At 36.0% G+C, this 21648-nt stretch overlaps 1 protein-coding gene across 1 annotated transcript in view; it reads right to left on the bottom strand.

Annotated features, from left to right (window-relative positions):
- Positions 1-18314, bottom strand: part of NEDD4 (neural precursor cell expressed, developmentally down-regulated 4, E3 ubiquitin protein ligase) — a 42000-nt gene extending 23686 nt beyond the window's left edge. Inside the window, exons 1-3 of the mRNA XM_009272669.2 lie at positions 16410-18314; positions 2657-2707; positions 2366-2379 (exon numbers count right to left, since the gene is read on the bottom strand). Coding sequence (XP_009270944.1) covers positions 2366-2379; positions 2657-2707; positions 16410-17924 — 1580 coding nt within the window. The 5' untranslated portion in view covers positions 17925-18314. The remainder of the gene's footprint in view (positions 1-2365; positions 2380-2656; positions 2708-16409) is intronic.
- Positions 18315-21648: the final 3334 nt, after the last annotated feature.

The raw sequence follows: 21648 nt of genomic DNA, 5'->3' as shown, positions 1-21648 counted from the left end.
TTAAAAAAAAAAAAAAAAAAGTATTACCTTTCGGTGTATACATATATTACAGTTTCTAAAGCACAGAAAAAACCCCCAGTTTACCCCGAAATCAAGAAATAGATTCCCAGTTTTCACATTTAAAAGATCTAACATAACTCTTTTTCCTCTCTCAGTATTTTTCAAATATTTTTACATAGAACATATATAAAAAGCCATTTCTAGCTTTAGGACTTGGGGATAAAACATAATCGCAGAAGAATCCGTTCTGAGAACATCTTTGTTCCGATTCACAAAAGTGAAGTTGCTCAACAGAAAGAAGCACAGAGGTAAACAGACATCATTTTATAAATATACATCCCAGGTACAGGTAGAGAAATACACATGAGGGATCATTAAAGAAAACAAAGATATTTATTTTTCTGGTTAACATAAATATTTATAATCCGTCTGAAGTTCTGCAATTCTTACAGAAACATTTGATTTTTACAATACCATATATTTAGGAACACTTGTAAATCTTTTTTGAGGTTTTTTTTTTTCCTTTTTTAGCTGTTTGTAAATTCTGGGGAGTACCTCTAGGCTCTCATTAATCAATACATTTTAACCGTTTCAAGAAGTACCGTATAATATGAGGAAAAACTTGCAATTATCTTATTTGTAGGCCTTTTAATTAAGAACAATGGTACATGATGCAATCCTTGAAGGTTGAACTAACTCCATAATAGTATTTTCAAAAAAATATCTAATGTGTGTCAACCTTTGATTGGAAAGAAACAAAAAAATCCAGAATCTAAAGGTTAGACGTTATTAAGTTAGAGATTTTAGAATTTTATTTGGAACTGTTGAGCTTTGTTACGAACCAGTCCTAAGATTAAGCTGACTAAATTTTACTGAATGTGATAACTATTACACCGAATCTCAGAAAGAAAAATGCTCTCTTGTATTTCAGACATTTCAGTGTAAGCTCTTATTAATACAACTTAGAAATACTACATTCAAGTTGAAGTGTTCCACCTTCACTGAATTAAAAAGCAGATCTTCAATCCTGTAACGATGTATGTGTGACACTGGTGTTATCTGCAAGATCAGGTTCTATACTTATAAAATGAATTGTCTTACAACTAAGGTAAGTACTTCTTTGAAATTAAAATGAAATTAAGCTTGGGTTTTGGTTTTGTGGGTTTCGGGGTTCCCCCCCCAACATTACATTATTTCTACAAACACACACACACACACTAAGACACTGTGGAAATACATCACAGAGGAGAGAAAAAGACAGATATTATCATCTTAATCTAAGTTTTATAATTATTTTTCTGACTTTCCAAAAACAAGAGTTGCCTTAGATTCAATACTAGATTACAGTTGGATTAATACATTTTTGCTTTGGAAAGAGCAAATCCGTATCTGCCAACTATCTTACCTTGCAGATGATTTACCCTTTTTACATGTCCCTGATTACTAGCTCTTTTTAGTTTTGAACAGTCTGCATTTGCATAGTATCAAGCAAGACCAAAACTGCATGTAATAAAAAATTTATAAACTGATTTTATTTATCCAAGATATATTTACTTATGTAAACGAAAGACTCAAAAAAGCCACCTATATTTGGGCCGATAAAGTACAATGGATTTATATGGCAAGACCAAGTAATTAAGAACAAGGAACCAGGAAAACGGAAACAAAGTGGAGACAGGAAGAAGTCAATGTTTGAGGAACTAAGAAAATAGCCATGAAAATACTCAAGTGAGGCTCTATAAATTAGTTCTAATTTATAGATTAGCATTAGTTCTATGCTAAAAAAAAGAAAGGAAATGCACCAATATCTCCAAAAGATTCCAGATATTGCTGTCCAGCTTATTAGTGAGAAGTGAAAACAGGCAGTCTTCTCCAGAGGGACATTATGGCCAGTCTTTCCAACCCACCTGACTGAGGGAGAGGAGTTAGGGTGCATCCCAGTTACAGTGGGAAATGGGACATATCTGTAACTGCTCCTGACACGGTTCTTACCGGAATGAAATAACAACTGCTCTTGGAAAAGTTTTGCCATGGTTGTTATCCTGTCTTTAAAACAGTTGCTGATAAATCTGTTAGTATTTGCTAATGTTTTGAGACCTCAGAAGAAAATGAAAAGGCTTACTTATTTCAATGTTCTTGGTGATATTTCTTTAAAACTAACAATGTGCTTTGCAAAAGGAATTCAAAAACAAAAACTTAATAAAAAAGTATGAAGCAACACTAGCTGTATTTCCCACTTACCCTCTTCTGTATCTGTTTATGGGAATAAGGAATATTAGAAGTAAATCTGTAGACTTTAAGGAAAATATTTTAAGAAATATGACAATAATTACAATTTCTTCTTGTCTCTAACACTGTTTCAAACCTTGCATTTTTATTCTTCAAAAAGCTAAAAGCACTCCTAACTCTCATAGCAGCAGAAACCAATATCTAAACACAAGGTAACCTACATTTTTTTTTAATAAATATCAGCACTAGAAAAACCCTAACAAATCCACAAGAGAAAAACCAAACAAAAAACCCACAGAGCAGGAGAATTTAATCACTTCTATTATCAGTACGGTTAACTTCCTTTGATGACTAATACAGTTGCATACAGAATAATTTTTCCCTTTCACAGTCTTAAAACAAAACCAAACAAACAAAAAATACAAACCGGTAGCTGATAAAGAGGAATATCCACTTGCCCAAGAAAATCATCTCGAGTCTACAGAAAATAAAAACAAACAAAAAACAAAGTTTACAGTCGCAAAGTGCTTTAAAAAACATTGTTCCAAACCCCTGGTAGCATAGTAACACTTTCAAGTGTCTTCAAGAATTTGAAGACACTCTTGAAGTACAGACAATAAAACTTATTCTGTATAGAAAAAGTTCTGATTAACCCAACACTCAGAGCCCTTGGACAGTTCTGCCTTCCTCAAAATAAATGAAGTTTGAGGGAGCTGGGGGTGGAGATTTAGATTGTTTTGTAAATCATATAGACTAGTGCTAATCAAACAGGAGAGAGTTGTTCAGCATCAGGACTGAGATTGTCAGCATCTCCAGCAGAAACATCATCTTAAAGGCAGAGAGTAAAGACACTTCTTCCTCTTAGTTGTTTCAGTAAAATAATTGTCTTGGTATATGCTTAAGCAACTAAACATTCATCACAGATTAACACAGAACTAAAGACCTTCCTCCTAGGAGCGCCTGACAATTTCTATAAGCCTAGGCAGCTGTTTAAAACAGGCATATATAAACGCTTTTTTTCTTTTCAAAATAATACAGCTATTATAAAAAATAAGAGGAAGTAAAAATAAGTTTCATCTGTGATAAGTGCTTTGGAAGTTCCAGCAATTCCAGCGATCCCAAGCCTGGCAGCAGGAGCTTCAAATTCAGCATCTCCCCTTAGCCCCTGCCTGACATTCCTGTTGACATCTGAAAATGTGCCAAAATTTGTTATATCTATTAAAAATACCATCTGCCTATGCACATTGCAGAGTTTAGTTTTTAAACAACTAAAATCTGAAAGATTCTGCCCTGACTTGGATGTCTTGACTGTCCAACTACGACCAGACTATGAATGCAGCAACTTTGCAGCTGGATTCCCTCCAGCCTACGCTGTAATACCAGGGGAGGGACTGATAATACATGGTATCACTGTACAGTTTACTTTTGACCATTCGTTTTTGCCTGCCAAAGAAATTAAGATTTTAGTAGTTTACGTAGGTAATTTCAGTATTCACCAATAGGCATCACCAACAGTCAAAGTACTTTACTTGACTTCTTACTGGATTATTGGAGCATATGCTGAGTTGTTTCAAGTTCATGATTTGAAAGCCTTTGCAAACCTCCACAAAAGCAGGAAAAAGTTTTATATGGGTCATTTAAAATGAAGACACATCACTGACTGTGTGCAGGGCATGAAATTTTTAAAAGGTATGTATAAGCCTATGGCATTTTTCAAAAATCTACAGTATAACAAGACTACGCTTTTTGCATAGACAGAGTAAGAAACTGTGAAAGTCTTCAACAGTGTAGCCTGTGCATCCTCTGGATTTCTAGTCTTCCTGATTTTTCCAGATAACAAAAGATTTGGTGCCTATTCTTTCCTAAATCTGTTGGTGTACCACAAGCTTTTATTCAAACTCATCACCCAAGGATTTTGACGGCCTTCTTCCGTAAGACTTTCCACTATGAGGCTCTGCATCTTGCTGACATCTATTCCCTTCACCTCAGGACAAAGCCGTGTGTTTCACCTTTCTTCTAGCATGACTATATTTTTAATTTTCAATGCCAATGTTTTACAGTATTAAAACTCCAGCCCAATTTTACTCATTTTTTTGTCCCATTGATGGCATTCTCCATTCAAACAGTTCTGACATTAAAGGCTATAGGTATTTCTCGAAGCAGTTCTTTCTTCCTTAATAATTCTGGTACCTTTTTTCTTTAGCTCTGTTGTCCTAAGTTTGTCCATTTCATCTTTAAATCATACATGTATATGGAGAACCAGTGCCTCACATTTGTATAAGCTCTAATTTTTTACACCTCCAAAAAGCACAACTAGACTGCAGAGCTTGTCATAGATTATAACATGCTAGAAACCTAGAGATACATAACTTCAAATCTGAATATAAGACATACACATTACAAATTCAATTTAAAGGGGGGGGTAGTGGAAATAAAAATAAAACACCAACCTTTTTAGTTCACAAACTGGTTTGACATAGAAAGCTACAACAGGTTTCCATATCTGAAGAGTCTGAAGCTTCCCTGAACTACTGAAGGAAAACTTTCAGCTTATAGACCACAAGCTTCTGGAAAAATATAGCTATCATTTTTGCCTATGAGGTTGTGTTTTGTTTTTGGTTTGTTTTTTTTTTTTTAAATGGCACGGCACATACCTTAGACATGTTAAAAGGCTTAGTATTTGTAAAGTTCTTGGCAATCCTCAAGTGGAACATGCTTTTCAAATAAATTACTGGAAGGTGGGACAAAATTCTGCTGTATTTTAGAAAACCTCAAAACATTGTGTTTGTTACCAGCATTATTCTAGTACAGGCTCCTGTTATTCACTTTATTATTCTGCTGTCTCTCCTGCTATTTTTAGCAGAGCTAGCCTCGATAACCAACCTCTAACAGTACTTTCTCCTCCAGACAGAGAGTAAAATCCTCCAGTGGAGATTTTTGTTGACCTCCAAACAACTAATACATAGATCAGATAGCAGGAATACTCTTTAGCAGTGTGCCTCACTATGACAAGCTGACTAACTGCCTTCAAAGAAGTGCCAAAGAAGCTTTGAAACAGACATCACACACATTAACAATTAAATGTCAATGGAGTTGAAACTGGATCTCTGTTTCATGACAGCAGGCATCCCAGTTTTTTCAAGACAGACAAGTGGGTCAGTTGTTCTTGTCAACTTCTAATTTCTTAACAGCCAGAGAACTCAAACTTTCTGCTTGCCAAACCATAAGTGCATAAACCTCAATTAATGATATAGTACACTAACAAAGAGGCCTTTTATTTTACTGATTCATTGGTTTAGTCTATAGAAAGTTATTAAAAACATGTGAGGACAGACAGCTGCTGTATACAATACATTTAAAGAACTCTAGTGCAATGCCAAAGTGAGTGCTCAAAGAGGAAAAGCACTGAAAGAAAGTAATCCAGTCCAAAACTAATTTTCATCTATTTTATGAATACATACTTAATAAGCCTTAACAGTTAAGATTTTGGATTTTTTTCTACAATTCCCATCAGAAGTTGGATAGAAGTAGATTTTAAACAGACATGCTTATCCGAGTCACACACTTAAGAGCAGTACTGAGAACATTACCCATAATTTATCAGGTTTGAAGACAGTTAACTGAATCTAATGCCTTTCTTAATTACTCGATTCACCACAGTGCCTTTTGAAACAGCTCTTGTATAAGACCAGGGTGTTGAAATAACAGGTATTTTCTCTACCAACTTTTGTGACTAATTTTTGTTGATGTTAGTGCATGAATTAGAACCTAAGTATATTCCCAGTCTTTTTCTGACTAAACAGACAGCTAGTTGTGCATAAGTCGGTCTTTGCACAGAAATCTACAGCTGTATGGCAAAATGAGAAAGCACACAGCTTTTATTGGAGGGAATATAAAGTATCAATTCAAATTGAAAAAACAAACAGTGATCTGGACTATCGCTGCTTAAGAAAACAAGAGCTCAATAGATCCCTTATAAAACCAACATTCTTCTTGCTTAAACACCCAAACATCAACATTAGTTACAAGCTTGATGAGAATGAAAAAAAAAAAAACAAACCCTCAACCCCAAACACTTTCCTGAGCTCCACTAGCAACTTCAAGTATTTTTCTTTTCATGCTGCACTGAGTGTATTATTTCGTTCTCTTGAACTCTAAATCAAGAAAAGTGAGCTTTTTTTCCTTCCATAAAATACTGCCAGCATATGCTATTCATCATGGGAAAATAATAGTTTCAAAAAAGCAAAATTCAATTATCATGTTAAGATCTTATAAAATTAATGAATTCTAAAAGTAGTGTGTTTTCTCTATCTTGCGAAGTGATAAATACTTTGTTGCATGGAATTCATTAAAGTCCCAGTCTCTTGTATTTTTAAGGGGGAGAGGTAGATGGTGAAGAGATTTTTTTTTAATGATATGTAGGCACTTTTTTTTAGTTGGCATCTATGATCAACTATCTGTGATACTGAGATATAAGAACCTATCAGCATTTTCAAAATAGAGAAAATACGTACTGTTAGATCAATGGTTATTATGCAACATGTTTCTGCAGGACCTTCAGCCCTGCTGGCTGCTTCAACAGCAAGGTGTCAGCATAACATGCCTCAGCAGTTTTACCATCTGTTTAACAGACAGCATTTAGAAATGACACTGAAGTTATTTTCACTAATTCTCCCTCACTTCCAAAGATATTTTCAGAGACCTGCTTCTCCAAAAAGACCAGAGCAAAAGTGTCATCTGTTTCTCCATTTATAGCTTACACTTTTTATATAGAACCAATATCTTTACAGATAGCTTCCTTAAAAGTTCATATTTAGTCTACAGTAATTTTATAACAATATTCGTATATTACTCCACTTAATGTTTGCTACTTTGAGTACTTGTGCTTAGAAGTTCATTAACAAAGCAATTTAAGATAGCTTTTTTTTTTTGCATACAAGAACTCATTTTCACATAGGTCACAGGAAGACAAAAAGTCATCTAATATAACCGAAGCATACTTAAGCACAATATAAACAGAGAACAAGTCAAAAGTTAGTAATGCGTATGTTTTATTCATCAGAAATTTGAGTTCCTTTGGTTTTATGGACAGATGTGCCAAATAAGCTACCATATAAAAAGCAGGAATATTACATTTTATGAAAAGTCAAGATCCAATCCAGATTTGGCCTCCTATGTTAAATTTTAAACCAGCCCACGCCCAAAAAAAAAAAAAAAAAAAAAAATCAGAAAACAGTACCAAATATTTAATTAGGTACTATTTCAACAAGCCATTCCTGACATCAAGTCAGTTAACTTCACAGTAGTAAAAAAAAAAAAAAACCAAACAAAAAAAACCCCACACAACAAAACACACTTTTGCATCTATTTGTGGAAGCTTTTGTGCCAAATCTTAAGACTTCAAACAAAGTCTGAAAAACAAACTCTTGTAGTAACAATTCCAGGTGCACTTTTACCTTCACCAATTAACAATATAAAGCTTAAAACACTCAAAAAATGTAAAACCCCATCAAACGTTAAACTGCACGTGTAATTTGCTCCCTGAAATGTGCAACAGATAAACTAGATATGACAGATGTTAACCACACTGGCTAATTAATACACTCAGCCAAAGGACTCAATACACAGTCAACTTTTTGTTATTCAGAGCAAGAGGGAACAAACAGAATTTAAGAAGGGAAAAAAAAAAACCAACCAAACAAACAATTTTCCTCCAAAAGGCAGACAGGCAATTGGAGCATCTCTGCATCATGGTCTCACTCCTGGGAAGTTTATTAGGTCCAGTACAGTGCCACACAGATACACAAAATCAGGTTGAGCCTGGAAGCTGCTTTTTCCAGCCCTAAATATAATCTTGAACAGTCAGCCCAGGCTGTACAAGTAACTGACCCCTTCTAAGAAATTTCTGTGAACATGGACCTACAGCAGGGCTGGATGCAGACTGAATGGCCTCAGCCTACTCCAAAGTTAGTCCAGCATTTTTAAAAGCATTCTTAAGTCTACTGTTCTCAGCTACTGTTGATCCAAATTCAACATCAGCACTAACTCAGGAATTGCACCAGCGCACAGCTAGCAGCCACTGCCAGCCACGCTGCAGTTTTCCATGCTCTTCTGCACTCCGCCTTAGCCTTCAGCCGCCACTGACCTGAACAGGAGCCCCAAGCCCTACCTATTGACCTCTCCCAGCTCCAAGCCTAAACCTACTGCTGCCAGTCGTAATTTTAGACACTGATGACCTGGCTACAGCAGAACTTACTGGTTTGTCTTAAGCTGTGCTATGCTCAAGTTATAAATCCTATCTGTCCAAAACCAGTCTGCATGAACTGACCTTGGATGCCTCAACCTCTATGATACAGGGCAACTACAGCACAAATAATCCACCCACAATTACTTTTACAATAAAAGCAGTATTACAATTTATTTCAGATAAGCTCAACGACATTTCTTACTAAAGTAACATTACACTTCCCACATTAGACATGGGTTTTATTGGCCTATAATTTGCTGGATGTTAACCACTTTGGATTTATTCTTTATAAGTTAAATATTTGTCCCAAATCGAACTTACTGGAAACAATGATTACTACAACAACTGGCTAAGGTAGAGACTCTATTAAAAAATAAGTAATGTTCATAATAAATTCTGGAAACCTTTTTCTTCAAAAAGCCCTTGTGCTTTCACATTACCGAACAAGGCCTTCTCCCTTATGCGAGGAAAATCACAGATTGCCAGAGAAATCATCTAGGTCTAAAAGAATCCAGTTCTGTATTTCTTCCCACATTCTTCTTACTGAGTAGCTGGAGTGTCCCATTTGCATTTTAATACGCCCTAACTTCAGTGACTCCAATACAAGTTTATATGTAATTTCAGCCAGGAACTTGCTGATGTTCTTCTTAAAATCCGTTTGCTTATGTTCCAGTCGATACAGCTGAAAGCGTCCCAAGGTCTCAAACAATAATTGCATCTATCTGTAGACTTTTAAGTTTACTGTAAAGTGCCAGGATGGAAAAAAAGAGCCATGTACTCTCTTGGAACAGAAATGATTACAGATCCATAAACTAACACTAAAATGAGCTACAAACATTTGGCTGGCTGCATTCCCAAATCAGCATGTTCTGTTTGTCACAGAGAGCGAGGAAGAAAGTTCACTTGAAACAGAGACACTTAACAGAAAGGCAGGGCAGTCCCCTTCAGACAAGGGTGAAAGTCACTCATAAGCAAATGACTCGCCTGAAAAGGCCAGTCAGTTTTGCTTGCTTGCTCCATCTGTGAAATTAATCCACTTCTGGAAGACGAGAAAAGACGTGTTGGAACACAGAAGAACACTCTCAGCCCAGGGTGAGGGGAGAACTTGAAAGAGCATTTCTACCATTTGATCCTAGGTGGCTGCGAGGGCTGAGCAGGCACCAAAGAGCCTAGTAGGCAGATTAATGCTCTGCATGGCCATGTATCCTTTCCGTAGTAATGGCCAAGAGCAGATGCTTAAGGAAATAATAAAAGCAGCAGTTAAGAATAGTACTTCCTCTGATATATCCCCCAGTTTCTAATGAATAAGTGGTCATGGACTTTTTGATCCTGACGTTAAAATACATATTGAGAATGTAATACCCTTTGATGGACTTTTCTTCAACTTATCTAACCTCTTCTTGAAATCCATTTCTACTTTTGGTATGCAAAGCATCTTGCAACAGTGAGCTCAGCAACGTGTAAGAGAACCGTGTAAGAGAACATACTTCGTTTATAAGAGTGGATTCTCTGTTTAAATTCACCTCCTCTGAACTATAGTTTTATAAAACTCCCTTTATACAACTTTTTTTTTTTCTTCCCCCAAAGCTGAAAAGCCCTTGGTCTACTTAGTGTCTCCTCACATAAAACCTGTCCCAATCTTGTGACCCTTCTTGGTATTTTTCTAGTTCTGTTATACATGCTTTCTGAAAAAGGATGACCAGAAATATGCGTGCCATGCACATATGTGGATTTGTACAACTCCATAATGGTGTTTTTAATTTTGTTAGTTTATTCCTTTCCTAATAAATTCTAACCTTCTGTTTGCCTTCCAACTGTCAACAAGATTTGGGCTGACATTTTCAGCGAGTCACTCACCATGACAAAATATTTCCTGACCAGTATGGGAGGCCATTACCACGCATGCATCATTAGCTGTTGTTCCTCTGTGTGCAGTACTTGGCGTTTATCAACACTGATTTTCAAATTGTCCATTCTACTGTCTAGTCACTCACTACCATGAGAATTTCTGCAACTTCAGAGGTGACAATTTAATTCTCACTTTTGTTTCTTATCTTTTAATTAGTTGTCATCAATGAGGAAGCTTTTTTTCTGCACTTATGTCTTGAGAGTATTTTTCAGAACATCTGCTAAGGGTTCTTGTCAAATATTTTGAAAAGCTCAGTGTCGTGCGTTAACCAGCTTGCCCATCTTCGCATGTTATTGCTTAGCTTGATTTGTAAGACAAAACTTCCTTTTATGAAAGCAGTGCTCAGTCTCCCTCTTTGTAAACACAAAACGTGTCATATGTCTACTAATTCTATTCCATGTACTCTTTCTTCCAGACCGACCTGTTGCAGTAGCCTGTAGTTCCCCTTTTGGTCATTTTAAAATACCGGCATCCTACTTACCATCTTCCTTCAGTAAGGGAATCTAATAGATTAAAAGATTATTCATTATAGTTAGTATTTCAACAATTTTATATCTGAGCTTCTTGACAATTCTTGGAGGAATAGCTGCAGGTACTATTAGTTTTGTTAAGGGCTTCTGTCTTATGCTATGCTGCTTAGAAAGACTATGATTTCTACATCACCGTAACATTTTCCAAGAAATGTTTTTGTTTAACCCGAAGTGTTGATCTAATTTCTCACAGAAAGCAAAAAGGATGTGCCATTAAAAAAAAAAAAAAAAAAAACTATTATAGCAATGACCATGTTCTCAAGTTATTTGGCTAGTCAGGAGTAAAGGGAAGAAGGTCTCTATCTTTTCCTCGGGAACAAGTTTTACTTTAACACATTCTTAAACGTATACTAAGCCTTACGAGACAGAATAACTATAGCTTGTGGCTATATCAAAAAAGCCACACCACCAATGCTTCCCACTCTCATGGTACATTAAAAGGACATGAATCAACCTGAAGGATGGATAATTAAGTATTTATATAAGCTGTTTCAGAAGCTCTGCTCTGCATGGTTTTGCAGTTTTAGTTTCCCCTTTTGTTGGCATAAGAAACCTACCCAAACTCAGTTCAGCTGCAGACTATAAACAGAATGAGGTTAATCATAATTTCTGCAGAACACAATCAAATACAATTCCTCCTTAATATGTATGTGTAGTGTTTGCTGGTGACTACAAAGTGCTAGAGCTTTGATCTACAGGGTTATTCAAGTATTCTGCTACAGCCCAGACACTGTTCCTTACAGCATATTCTGAAAGTTACATATGGTTCACTTTGCCAAATACAACTTGCTAAAACTGACAAAGAAAAATTTTAGGGATGGAGCTGATATCAAATAATATTATCTGATTGCTTCCTTTGCTAATGCTTCCAAGTAGCAACCAGTCACAGCTAGTCTTGGCTGTAAGGTTTATCACATCCTTTGTGTGTAATCTTTTTTCCCCCTGAAGAAGATTGCTAATCAAAAGCTAAAGGCATGAAGAAAGGTGGAGGAGAAGCTGTAACAAAACTCTGCATTTAAGCAAGATGGAAAATAGAAGAAATTAGTACAAATTATCAAAGCACTACAGGTCATTGTTATATAAAGGATGAAAGCAGGAGATCGCCTACAACTAATTATAAATTGTTAATTATTGTGATTAACAGACAGTTTCCACAGTCTTCCTTTTAATGATCTGATGTATACTTCAACTTCTAAAATTTGTCTGAGACAACATAAATAGTATTATGTGATTTAAGTCTAACATAGTTGTCACCATGATTCCTCAGAAACACACCACCTTCCTTTCAACCCCAATTCTCCTTGACTGAACTGATACACCATGACATAGCAATGTGCCATAAACAGTCCTGTAACATGACCCTTCAAGATATGCAATACTGAACAATATGAAAATTATTAGGTGATGAGGTTATCGTAGAACAATAGCATAAAGAGATGTCAATTTGTGCTTTGCCTTGTATCGCCTCTATAATCTTTTGCTTCACCTGCCCCTTTTCCACCTCACTTCCTTGCACAGATTTGGGACACCGATACCCGTGCCGCCCCTTCAGTCAATATGCAAAGATGGAGATGGCTGGAGATAAGCCACAGCTGTCTTCCCCTCTTCTTGTCACTTCTCCCTGGTTGGACCATTATTTTCTGTGAAGGAGTTTTGCTAAGACAGAAGCTCTATACTTAAAGAGGATGCAAGAGAGAAGACAACCTGAGACTATTCAGTGCTAACTTGTGGTGCAGCACTTATCAAGGGAATCAAGGTCTTCCAGGCACAGGTTCTGGTCCCCTCAGCATGTTCAGATCAGCTGGGAAGTTAGTTAGTGAAGAGAGACAGCCTAACACAGAGCCCCCTCAAATTACTGTTTGTCCAAAATTTAAATTTAGTACTGAAAGATTCATATAGCACCTCCTTTTACAAATACAAAAAAGTAGAGTTCCAGAACCTGGTGAAAAAAAAAACTCAAAGAGTTCCAACTAAAGCTTTTCTTCACACAAACCTGACAGTAGAAAAATGTTTTGGTTATTTTACACCTCTGAACTTTTTTTTTTTGCTTCAAAACACGTATTTCATTCACTAGAGACAAAACTTGAGTAAAATTACTTGTAAACAAAAGGACAATAACACAATTATTCCCTTAATTGTTTAAGAAATTATTTTAAAGGTATACAATTGCTGAAATAGATTTGCAAGTACACTTACAATATTCACATTATCTAATCAGCAGCAATACTAATGGGGAAGGAATGGCTAATGTCAACAGGGATGCCAGCATAATATTATACTTGTGGAAGAGATTAACACAGCTTTTTTTGTTTGGTTTGGGTTTTTTTTAAGTTTGTTTATGGTCTACAAGAAATGGAACTGTAGTCACTGCTTCTGCCTTCCTCTGTACCTCTTAAAGTTTACATACGTAAAGTGACATGTAAGATGACTCCTACCCTCCCAATTCACACCTGTGATGTCAAAGTGCTTTAGTTGCAGGTTTATTTCTACCCTAAGCAAGAGACAGATGCCTGAAAAAAACATTAAAAACAGAAATACAAAGTCAAGGACAACCTTCAGTGCTGCAACCATGGACTACCTCTTCTTCCTGCTTCGCATAAATAAAATTCCACTATCTACTGCAGAACCTATTCTATGTTTCCAGTAAAGATCAGCAGTAGTATGTGGGCCATCACCATTCCACATTTTTCAACTTAATTAAAAATAATCCAAGGCCAGTTATCACAGAAATGGTGATTTTTTTTTATTTGATTTTTTTTTTTTTTTTTAAAGTCAGCCTTTAACAAGCTGTTGATTATAGAAAGCAGGAAATCTGATATGAGGTGGGTGAAGGCTAGTAGCTAGGCACGTAAGAAAAGAATGCATAGACCTTTCGCTGCTTCAGACTCTGGAGTCTCCGGCCAAAGCACTGATTTGATTTCATGACTGCTCTGTACAGATAGCTGACATTACTAAATGCTACTCCAGTATCAACTTGTTAAATTTGAACCCAGACTCAGCATATCAGTATACTAGGCCAGACTAACTGGAGTCAAGAGAAATATTTTGGGAGTTGTTTATTTTTAAATGAGTCACAATATACCATGATAATTAACCAGACTATATAATTAAATGATTGCCATAGAATCTATTATATTTCTCACAAAGACTGTAATAGCAAATACAATACTATTTATCTGTTTTATTCCAGTGAATTGCTGAACTGCTATAAAGTCAACTATGGTTGTTGCTTGGTTTGGTGGGGGAAGCTTTTAAATTTTTTGATAACGTGTTTTATAGGATAGTCTATAAAAACCAATTTTACATAAAGACTGAAAGGACCATTCCAGGACTGAAAGGCTCCTGTGCCTGTTGTTGCATACAGGAATCTGAAACAAGTATACTGCTATAAAACCTTTAGCGTCCAGTTTTCTGATGTCAGAGATCTTTTTAATAGATATGGCACAAATCTAAATATTTGCAAATACATGAAAAGTACAAGACAACTACAACAATTTGGGATTCAGACTCTCTTTTTTCTATTATTTTTTATTTTTAAACTTCTCTCTCTCATCTTCTAGTCAGAAGATGAAATCTTAAGAATTCAGGAAGCTTAAAACATGCTGCCACATTAACACAGTAAAAATGCTCAACTACCACCGAAGCATGCTATCAAGTGCTTTAAAAAGTTAAATCTCCTTATATTTTATGTCCATCCACTGTACACACCGCTCCCAGGAACTGAAACAAACTATTGTCAGTCCAGTGTCCTACAAGGTTTTCTGGGAAAGTCTGCTAACAATCTAATCCAGAACTTGGATTCTATGTAAATTGAATTTATTAAAATTCACTCAGTATTAAAATATAAAATATCTTACATATCAACCACCATTAAACACAGAGGTTAGCAGTGCAAGTTGATAAGAAATGTACTTGAAGTGCACGACAACATATTTTCCTTTTTACAATATACTTTTTAAAAATAACTAGATCCAGACTACTTAAAAATATGTCATAATCTGTTTGTGCTTATTGTGGAATTTACCATCAACTTTACAGTTTGATTTGGGGATGAGGAATCACCAAACAAGATGCATAGTGATTACCTGTGATCCACTATGAGTTTTATAATGAAGCTTAAACATAGATTACAGTTCTACAAGAAGGAAAGTGCATTTTCCTTCAAACTCTTTTTAACCAAAAAGCAATACAAAACTCCTAAGAAGTAAAAAAGTGTAGAATCATCAGGCACTACTCTAAGGGCAACAACAGACTGAAAATTACAGGCTAATACCTCCAAAGTAGTTATATTACTAGTTTAGAAAGGGACTGTCATAACTAGAGATCTTTGACATAAAGCTTTTTGCTTAAACAAGCATGTTAGTTAAATGGCAGTAGTGTCAATTCACAGAGAATGAGATCTTAAAACAATTTTGGTAAACATTAATTGTTGCACTTTTATCAGCATTCACAATTAAAACTAATATATAATATTCAGGTCATCGCAAGTCTTCACAATGTTATTCAAACAAGTCTTAAAATCCACATCTCGTGTGGCTTATGCCTTACTAACAATATAAACTGCTGTAAGAGTTAATAAGAGCAAACACACTTCTGCAGTTTAGTTGGACGTGAGTTTCATTACCAAAAAAATATATTTAATATAAGCCTTCTAGACCCAAGAACTATAATTTGAACAGTAATGTTGTTGGGAGAGGTATTAAGTTACAGTGTACTGCTCAGGCTGAAGTAGCGGTTGGCGGGTGAAGGAGGGGTTGGAAGGGAAAAAAAAAAAAAAAAAAAGGAGAGGAAACTAAAAATTCCTGTGGTTCAGGGTGTATACAGAAACAAATGGTATTTACAGCTTCTCTGCTCAAATATTACTTATCTTTAATTCTACAAACAGCAAAAAAAAAAAAAAAAAAAGGAGAGGAAACTAAAAATTCCTGTGGTTCAGGGTGTATACAGAAACAAATGGTATTTACAGCTTCTCTGCTCAAATATTACTTATCTTTAATTCTACAAACAGCAAACTGTTCTGTAAAAGAAAGCCTATTTGAAATAAACCTAAAGGACTCTACAATAATCCACTCTTTTTTACCCATTTTACATGCAATTTTAGTAATTACTATTAATTTATTGAGAAGTAGTTATGTATTTAAAACTACAAAAATTCATCTGAAGTTTAAATAATTCCCATGTCTAGATAACTAGACAAGAAAATCCCTTTGAGTTCATGTAAACAGGAAATTATTGTTTATAATATATTAAATACAGCTATTTCACTGTAAGACCTATTCACCTATGCTACTGTATGTACCATATTCTAAGAAACAAATCTAAAACCCAAATGTTACAGATAATATAAAAATTAACTTCCTAATGGTGACAGTTTGACACCATTAGGAAATTTTGAAACCATTGCGTTTAAGTCTTGATTGTAAATTTTATTATTTTCCAGTTAAATTTCAGCTGGAAAATGCTGTCAAATTTTTCTATAAACCAGAACACTCACCTTCTGGGGCCTCCACAAAGAAGTGCTAGACATTTCCCTTTTAGAGGTTCCGTATCTTTTCTTAAAACCAGTTGTTTTTCCTTCATTCCCAGGTTTGAACTGTATGTGCAACTGAGACGTCCTTGCACTATGACACTTGTATTTAAGGCTGGATAAACAGCAAGAAACTTTTTGACGTGATCCTTCCAACGAAACACTTCTTTGCAAAACATGGTGGGTTTTGCTCATCTGTGCATTCTGTCTTTCTAGTTCATTTATATTGATCTGATATTCTGAATCTATTTTTGAGGGTAAACATGCAGATGTGCTACGTGCCAGTTTTAAATGAGGGTATTTTGCACTGGAGTTCAGATTTAACTCTGGACTGCAACAGCCATTAACCATTTCATTGCTCGATGCAAATGCTCTTTGAGTGAGATGAACTGAAATACACGAGAAGCCATCAGATACTTCTTCACAAGTTGCCTGCTCGGAACTATTCAAAATTTGACTTTTGTCCTGTAATGATGTATTCAAGTAAAGCTGTCGAATGTCTCTGACTTCGCCAGAAGAACAAACTGTTTTAGACAGTCGAAGTCCGTTGACTGCTGTTGAAAGGAATCCCTTGGAAATGATTTGATCATCTTTTTGTACCAGCTCACCAGGAGAAATAATTAGTTTATGGGATGTTTGATAGGCGCCTCTATGCGGTAGTTGACCTGAGCTTATTGGAGAAGCTGGAGGAGTTCCGGAAGGACTCCTAGGGAAAATAACCAGTGATGAACAACGTCGCAGTGGAATTTTAGTTTTCTTCCTCACTGACAAAGCATCGTGGTCAAAAGTAGTATTACTTCTACACAGAGTTTCCTGAGATGAGTTGTTCTTATAGGGATTACATTTGTTTGCAGTGCTTCTGTATGAAGAATCACCATGTATAACACTACTACAGAAAGTACCATCACTTGTCGAAGGAGTGCCACTACCACTGTCACTGATGACACTGTTACTATATGAACCTCCATCACTTGTGGTACTTGCACATGATCCGTAGTCACTGCCAGCACTGCTGAACGATCCGCTGTCACTGGCTGCAATACTGCCAAGACTGTCATTGCACAGAGCAGTATTGCTCAGAAGGCCATCATTAGATTGATGATCAACCACAATTCTACCGCCACAATTTCCTTCATTACCAATACCAATGAATGAAGCATCTTCACCAGTAGCTACAGCATCACCAGACCGAAAACATCCACTACACTTTCTAGACTGTAGAGAAATGTGCAGTGAGGTGCTCTTTTTTATTTGCAATGAAGAAATAGTTGCATTTTCTTCCTGATTAATTACTTGTTGCATTACAGGTGCATAAGCAACTTGTCTAGGAGTCAGTTTCATTTGTGTAACATTAGGTGCAGAATTCTGCAATTTTTTGAAGTACATACAATTGTTACTATCCAAAACATCTTCAGAGGTTTCCGATAATGGATCTGTGTTGCTTCTTTGGGTAGCAAAATGCAATCTTAACCGTCGTGCCATTTGTTCTCATTTCCGTGCATGTTAGCAAATGAAAACAACAAAGATCCTTCAGCAGAAAGGCTACAGGCAGCTGCACAGAACCTAGAGCTAGTACATCACAACAGTAAAAGCCCATAAAAGTTGCAGTCTTTGTCCTACTTTCTACAAGATACTAGCATTAAAAAAAACTGTACCTCTTGAAATAAGTCAGCCATTCGTTGAACTGCAGTTTCTGGACCGTCTTTGCTTGCAGTCAGAAAGCATTCATTTACAAAGCACTTATGCTCCAACGACCTCAGCTGCAACACACTGACAAACGCTACTGACCTTGTTTCAATTATACCTTCTGTAATTTGCATAAATGAATACAATAACAAACTTCCAGTACTTCCAAGTTTAAAACAGCAACTCCTGCTGCAGCTGCACTAGCTGAGTCAATGTGTCCGTACTTTCCTCAGCAGCGTATGACTACTAATATTTTTACCCATAGGTTTAGAATTACAGGAAGTTGGTAGGAATGAAGTCCCATATAATTGAGTATCAAGTCTAGGATTGAATTTCCAAATAGTAACCATGCTAGCAAACTGCTGAGGTCTGAATTATGCATAAACCAGTGAAATAAGACTCTTCCACCTTAAAAAAAAAAGTCTTTCTGCACTATTTAAATAAAACTTGGAAGAAATCTGGCATTATCTCACAATCTACACGCTGTTAACCAATCACACTTTCTAAAGATTTGCACATAGTAGAAACCTCTCCTGCCAATTAATTCATAATTTTCAGTGAGGTGCAACTGAATTATAACCACAATTTATTATAATTAATAATTTGGCATTTATTTTCAGCCAACCATGTTAACCTTTTATTTTATATTTTAACCTTTCCAAATTACAGCTATTAAAGGTAGAAAGAAACAAACTATTCTTACGGACTGAACTACCTCATCTTGTTTGCTGAAAGCCCACAATAAACGGACATTCATTAGAGTTCAATATGGTATGCAAATATATGACCAGCTACGCAAACTTCAGAACACTGAGCTAAGTATGCACAGAGATAAATACGATTACCAAGCAAAATTACAGAAGAAAGCTATTTTGTGTAATTATATACAAACTGTCTCACTAATTTATTTTTATTTTTTAGATAAAATGATCAGCATGTCAAGAAGTTAATATACTGTCAACTCTTACAAGAGTAATGGGATTGAGAATTCCTACAAAATGTTTCATTGGCTCATATCGTCTGAAAAGGTCCTTTGCTGGCACCTAGTGGGCCTTTTGAAAAAACACAGTCTTGAATCTTGCTGTTAAGTGGGGGGTTTTGTTGTTTTTTGTTGGTTTTTTTTTTAAATAGCCAAACATTTGGCTATGAATGTACTTTTGAATACAGAAGCCATATATGATGCAGTACTAAACGCTACCACACTAACATAAAATTACTTACTGCTGCTGAAAAAGTGCAAACAGAAGAGAACACTAGGCCATTTATACTTTTATAGGTCATACTACTAGATTTTTTTCTGCTCTATATTTATTTAACCTTTACTGTATTTTAAGTTAGAAGGCAGTAAAATTAACATTTATACCTCCTTCCCAAAAAAGGGCCAAGAATCAAATTCACAGTACCCTGTTTGCAAGCAACAAATTTGTTTTCTAATTATACTCCAGGGCTTACTTAACCTCCGTTACCTGGATTCCATTATTAGAATGCAGCAATAAATGAATACTAGCTTATTCATAAAAAGCCAACAAATACAATAGTTCATTTATTTCATTATGCTTTACCAACTGGACTTCTTGTAATGTTAGATGTTGGAGGGGGACTGGGATGGGGGGGAGAAGAGGAAAGGAAAATACCATAAAAGATTCTTTTGGTCACAGTTTCAAAAAGTACATTTGAAACTCCAAGCAATATAATAATTTTTTTTTAAAAAAAAAAAAACCAAACCAAAACCAAACCACCAAAACACAACAAAAATCCCACCTTAAGATATGTGAGTGAAGAGTAAAAAATGCATTTCTTAAAGCCCCTTTTCTCCCCAACAACAAATTTATTAGTAGGACAGTTTGTAACATGTTACTGTGATATACAACAAATTGAAACCACTTTATTAGAGATACTGCTTTTAGTAAAAGACAGCAACACTTTCTCCCCTGATCTGAAATGTTTTTCCAATTTTACTAAAGAAACCTCTAAGAAAATGATAAGCTGACATTTTTTGGTGATTCAGGCTTAAGATTTAAGTGAAATTTCTCAACATGTCGCTCTTCCTTAGGTGTTAACTGTATAGGTATAATCAGCCAACTACAGCTTCCTTAGTCAACAAAATGGCTTTTAAAATGCAAAATTCTGTCTTGCTGAATTAGAGTTGACATAAAAATAAATAAAAAAATAGCAATTTTTAAAAAGTACCAATAGCTCCATTCAAATCTTAACATCATCGACTTCTTCAGTATCAATAACATTTTGGCACTTCGTTTGAAAAATATATAATTGTGACAAGTTGTTGTAAGACAGGAAGAGATAGCAAAAAGTCATCTAGTCCCTTCACTGGTCCATCTCATAAGTGATCTCCTTGTCCTTCTTGACAGATTTTTCTAATGTATTTTTAAAGACAACCATAACTGAGGACTCCACAAACCGCTCAAGTCCTTTATTCTACTAACGGTTTGCAACAAGTTAGCAGAACAAACTAGATTTAGTGTTCCCTTACCAAAACCAAGACAGGCAATCTTTGAAAAGTTTTAAAGCTATTACAGAAAGATTTTAAAACTCCAATTGTTGATGATATAACCAATGCAGCATAACTTTGAATTTAAGCCTAACATTGAAGAAAAGTTTTAAGCCTGGTTTTCAAGAAAGCAACATCTCTTAAAAACAAAAAGCAGAGACTTCAGGCTTCAGTTTATCCCCAAAAGTTACAGGGAATAAAAGCATTTGGGACAAATTTTTATAAAGAGGAAATTATCTGTTGGGAGGATGATCTCACAAATGTAAGAGAATTTCAGATTTATCAGCTTGCTCACATCTAGAGTTTAAACAGTTATCCAACAGGTAGAAGAAAGAAAGGCTGATTAACACTGAAGCCCACTAAAATAATGGAAGATGAAACACCTTCTGATCACAGCTGCGTATCCTAGTGAAAGGCACCTATGATTTCTGACACGTGAAGATTAATTAATAGAAGTCGGGGAGCTTGTCAATGCTAAACAACAATCACAGCTAAGGCAACAATTTGACTTACTTAAAACAGCTCAAGACATCTGGGATAGAAACTCAGTGTTTCTGAGAGCAAGCTAAAGAGAAATAGGGAGACAGCCTTTTCCATTCACTGAATGAGGAGATGGAAAAGGTGAAAAATACTGGGGTTATTGTAGAACTATACAGTGACTGATAAGGTCATGCAGATGACACCAAGTTGGGCGGGAGTGTTGATCTGCTCGAGGGTAGGAAGGCTCTGCAGAGGGACCTGGACAGGCTGGATCGATGGGCCGAGGCCAACTGTATGAGATTCAACAAGGCCAAGTGCCGGGTCATGTACCTGGGTCACAACAACCCCAGTGGCTGGAAAGCTGCCCGGCAGAAAAGGGCCTGGGGGTGTTGGTTGACAACCAGATGCATATGAGCCAGCAGTGTGCCCAGGTGGCCAAGAAGGCCAATGGCATCCTGGCCCGTATCAGAAATAGTGTGGCCAGCAGGAGTAGGGAAGTGATCGTGCCCCTGTACTCAGCACTGGTAAGGC

Source organism: Aptenodytes forsteri, unplaced genomic scaffold, assembly GCF_000699145.1.
Source record: "Aptenodytes forsteri isolate BGI_AS27 unplaced genomic scaffold, ASM69914v1 Scaffold526, whole genome shotgun sequence".
Classification (NCBI taxonomy): domain Eukaryota; kingdom Metazoa; phylum Chordata; class Aves; order Sphenisciformes; family Spheniscidae; genus Aptenodytes; species Aptenodytes forsteri.
This window is presented reverse-complemented; position numbering and strand designations above follow the sequence as displayed.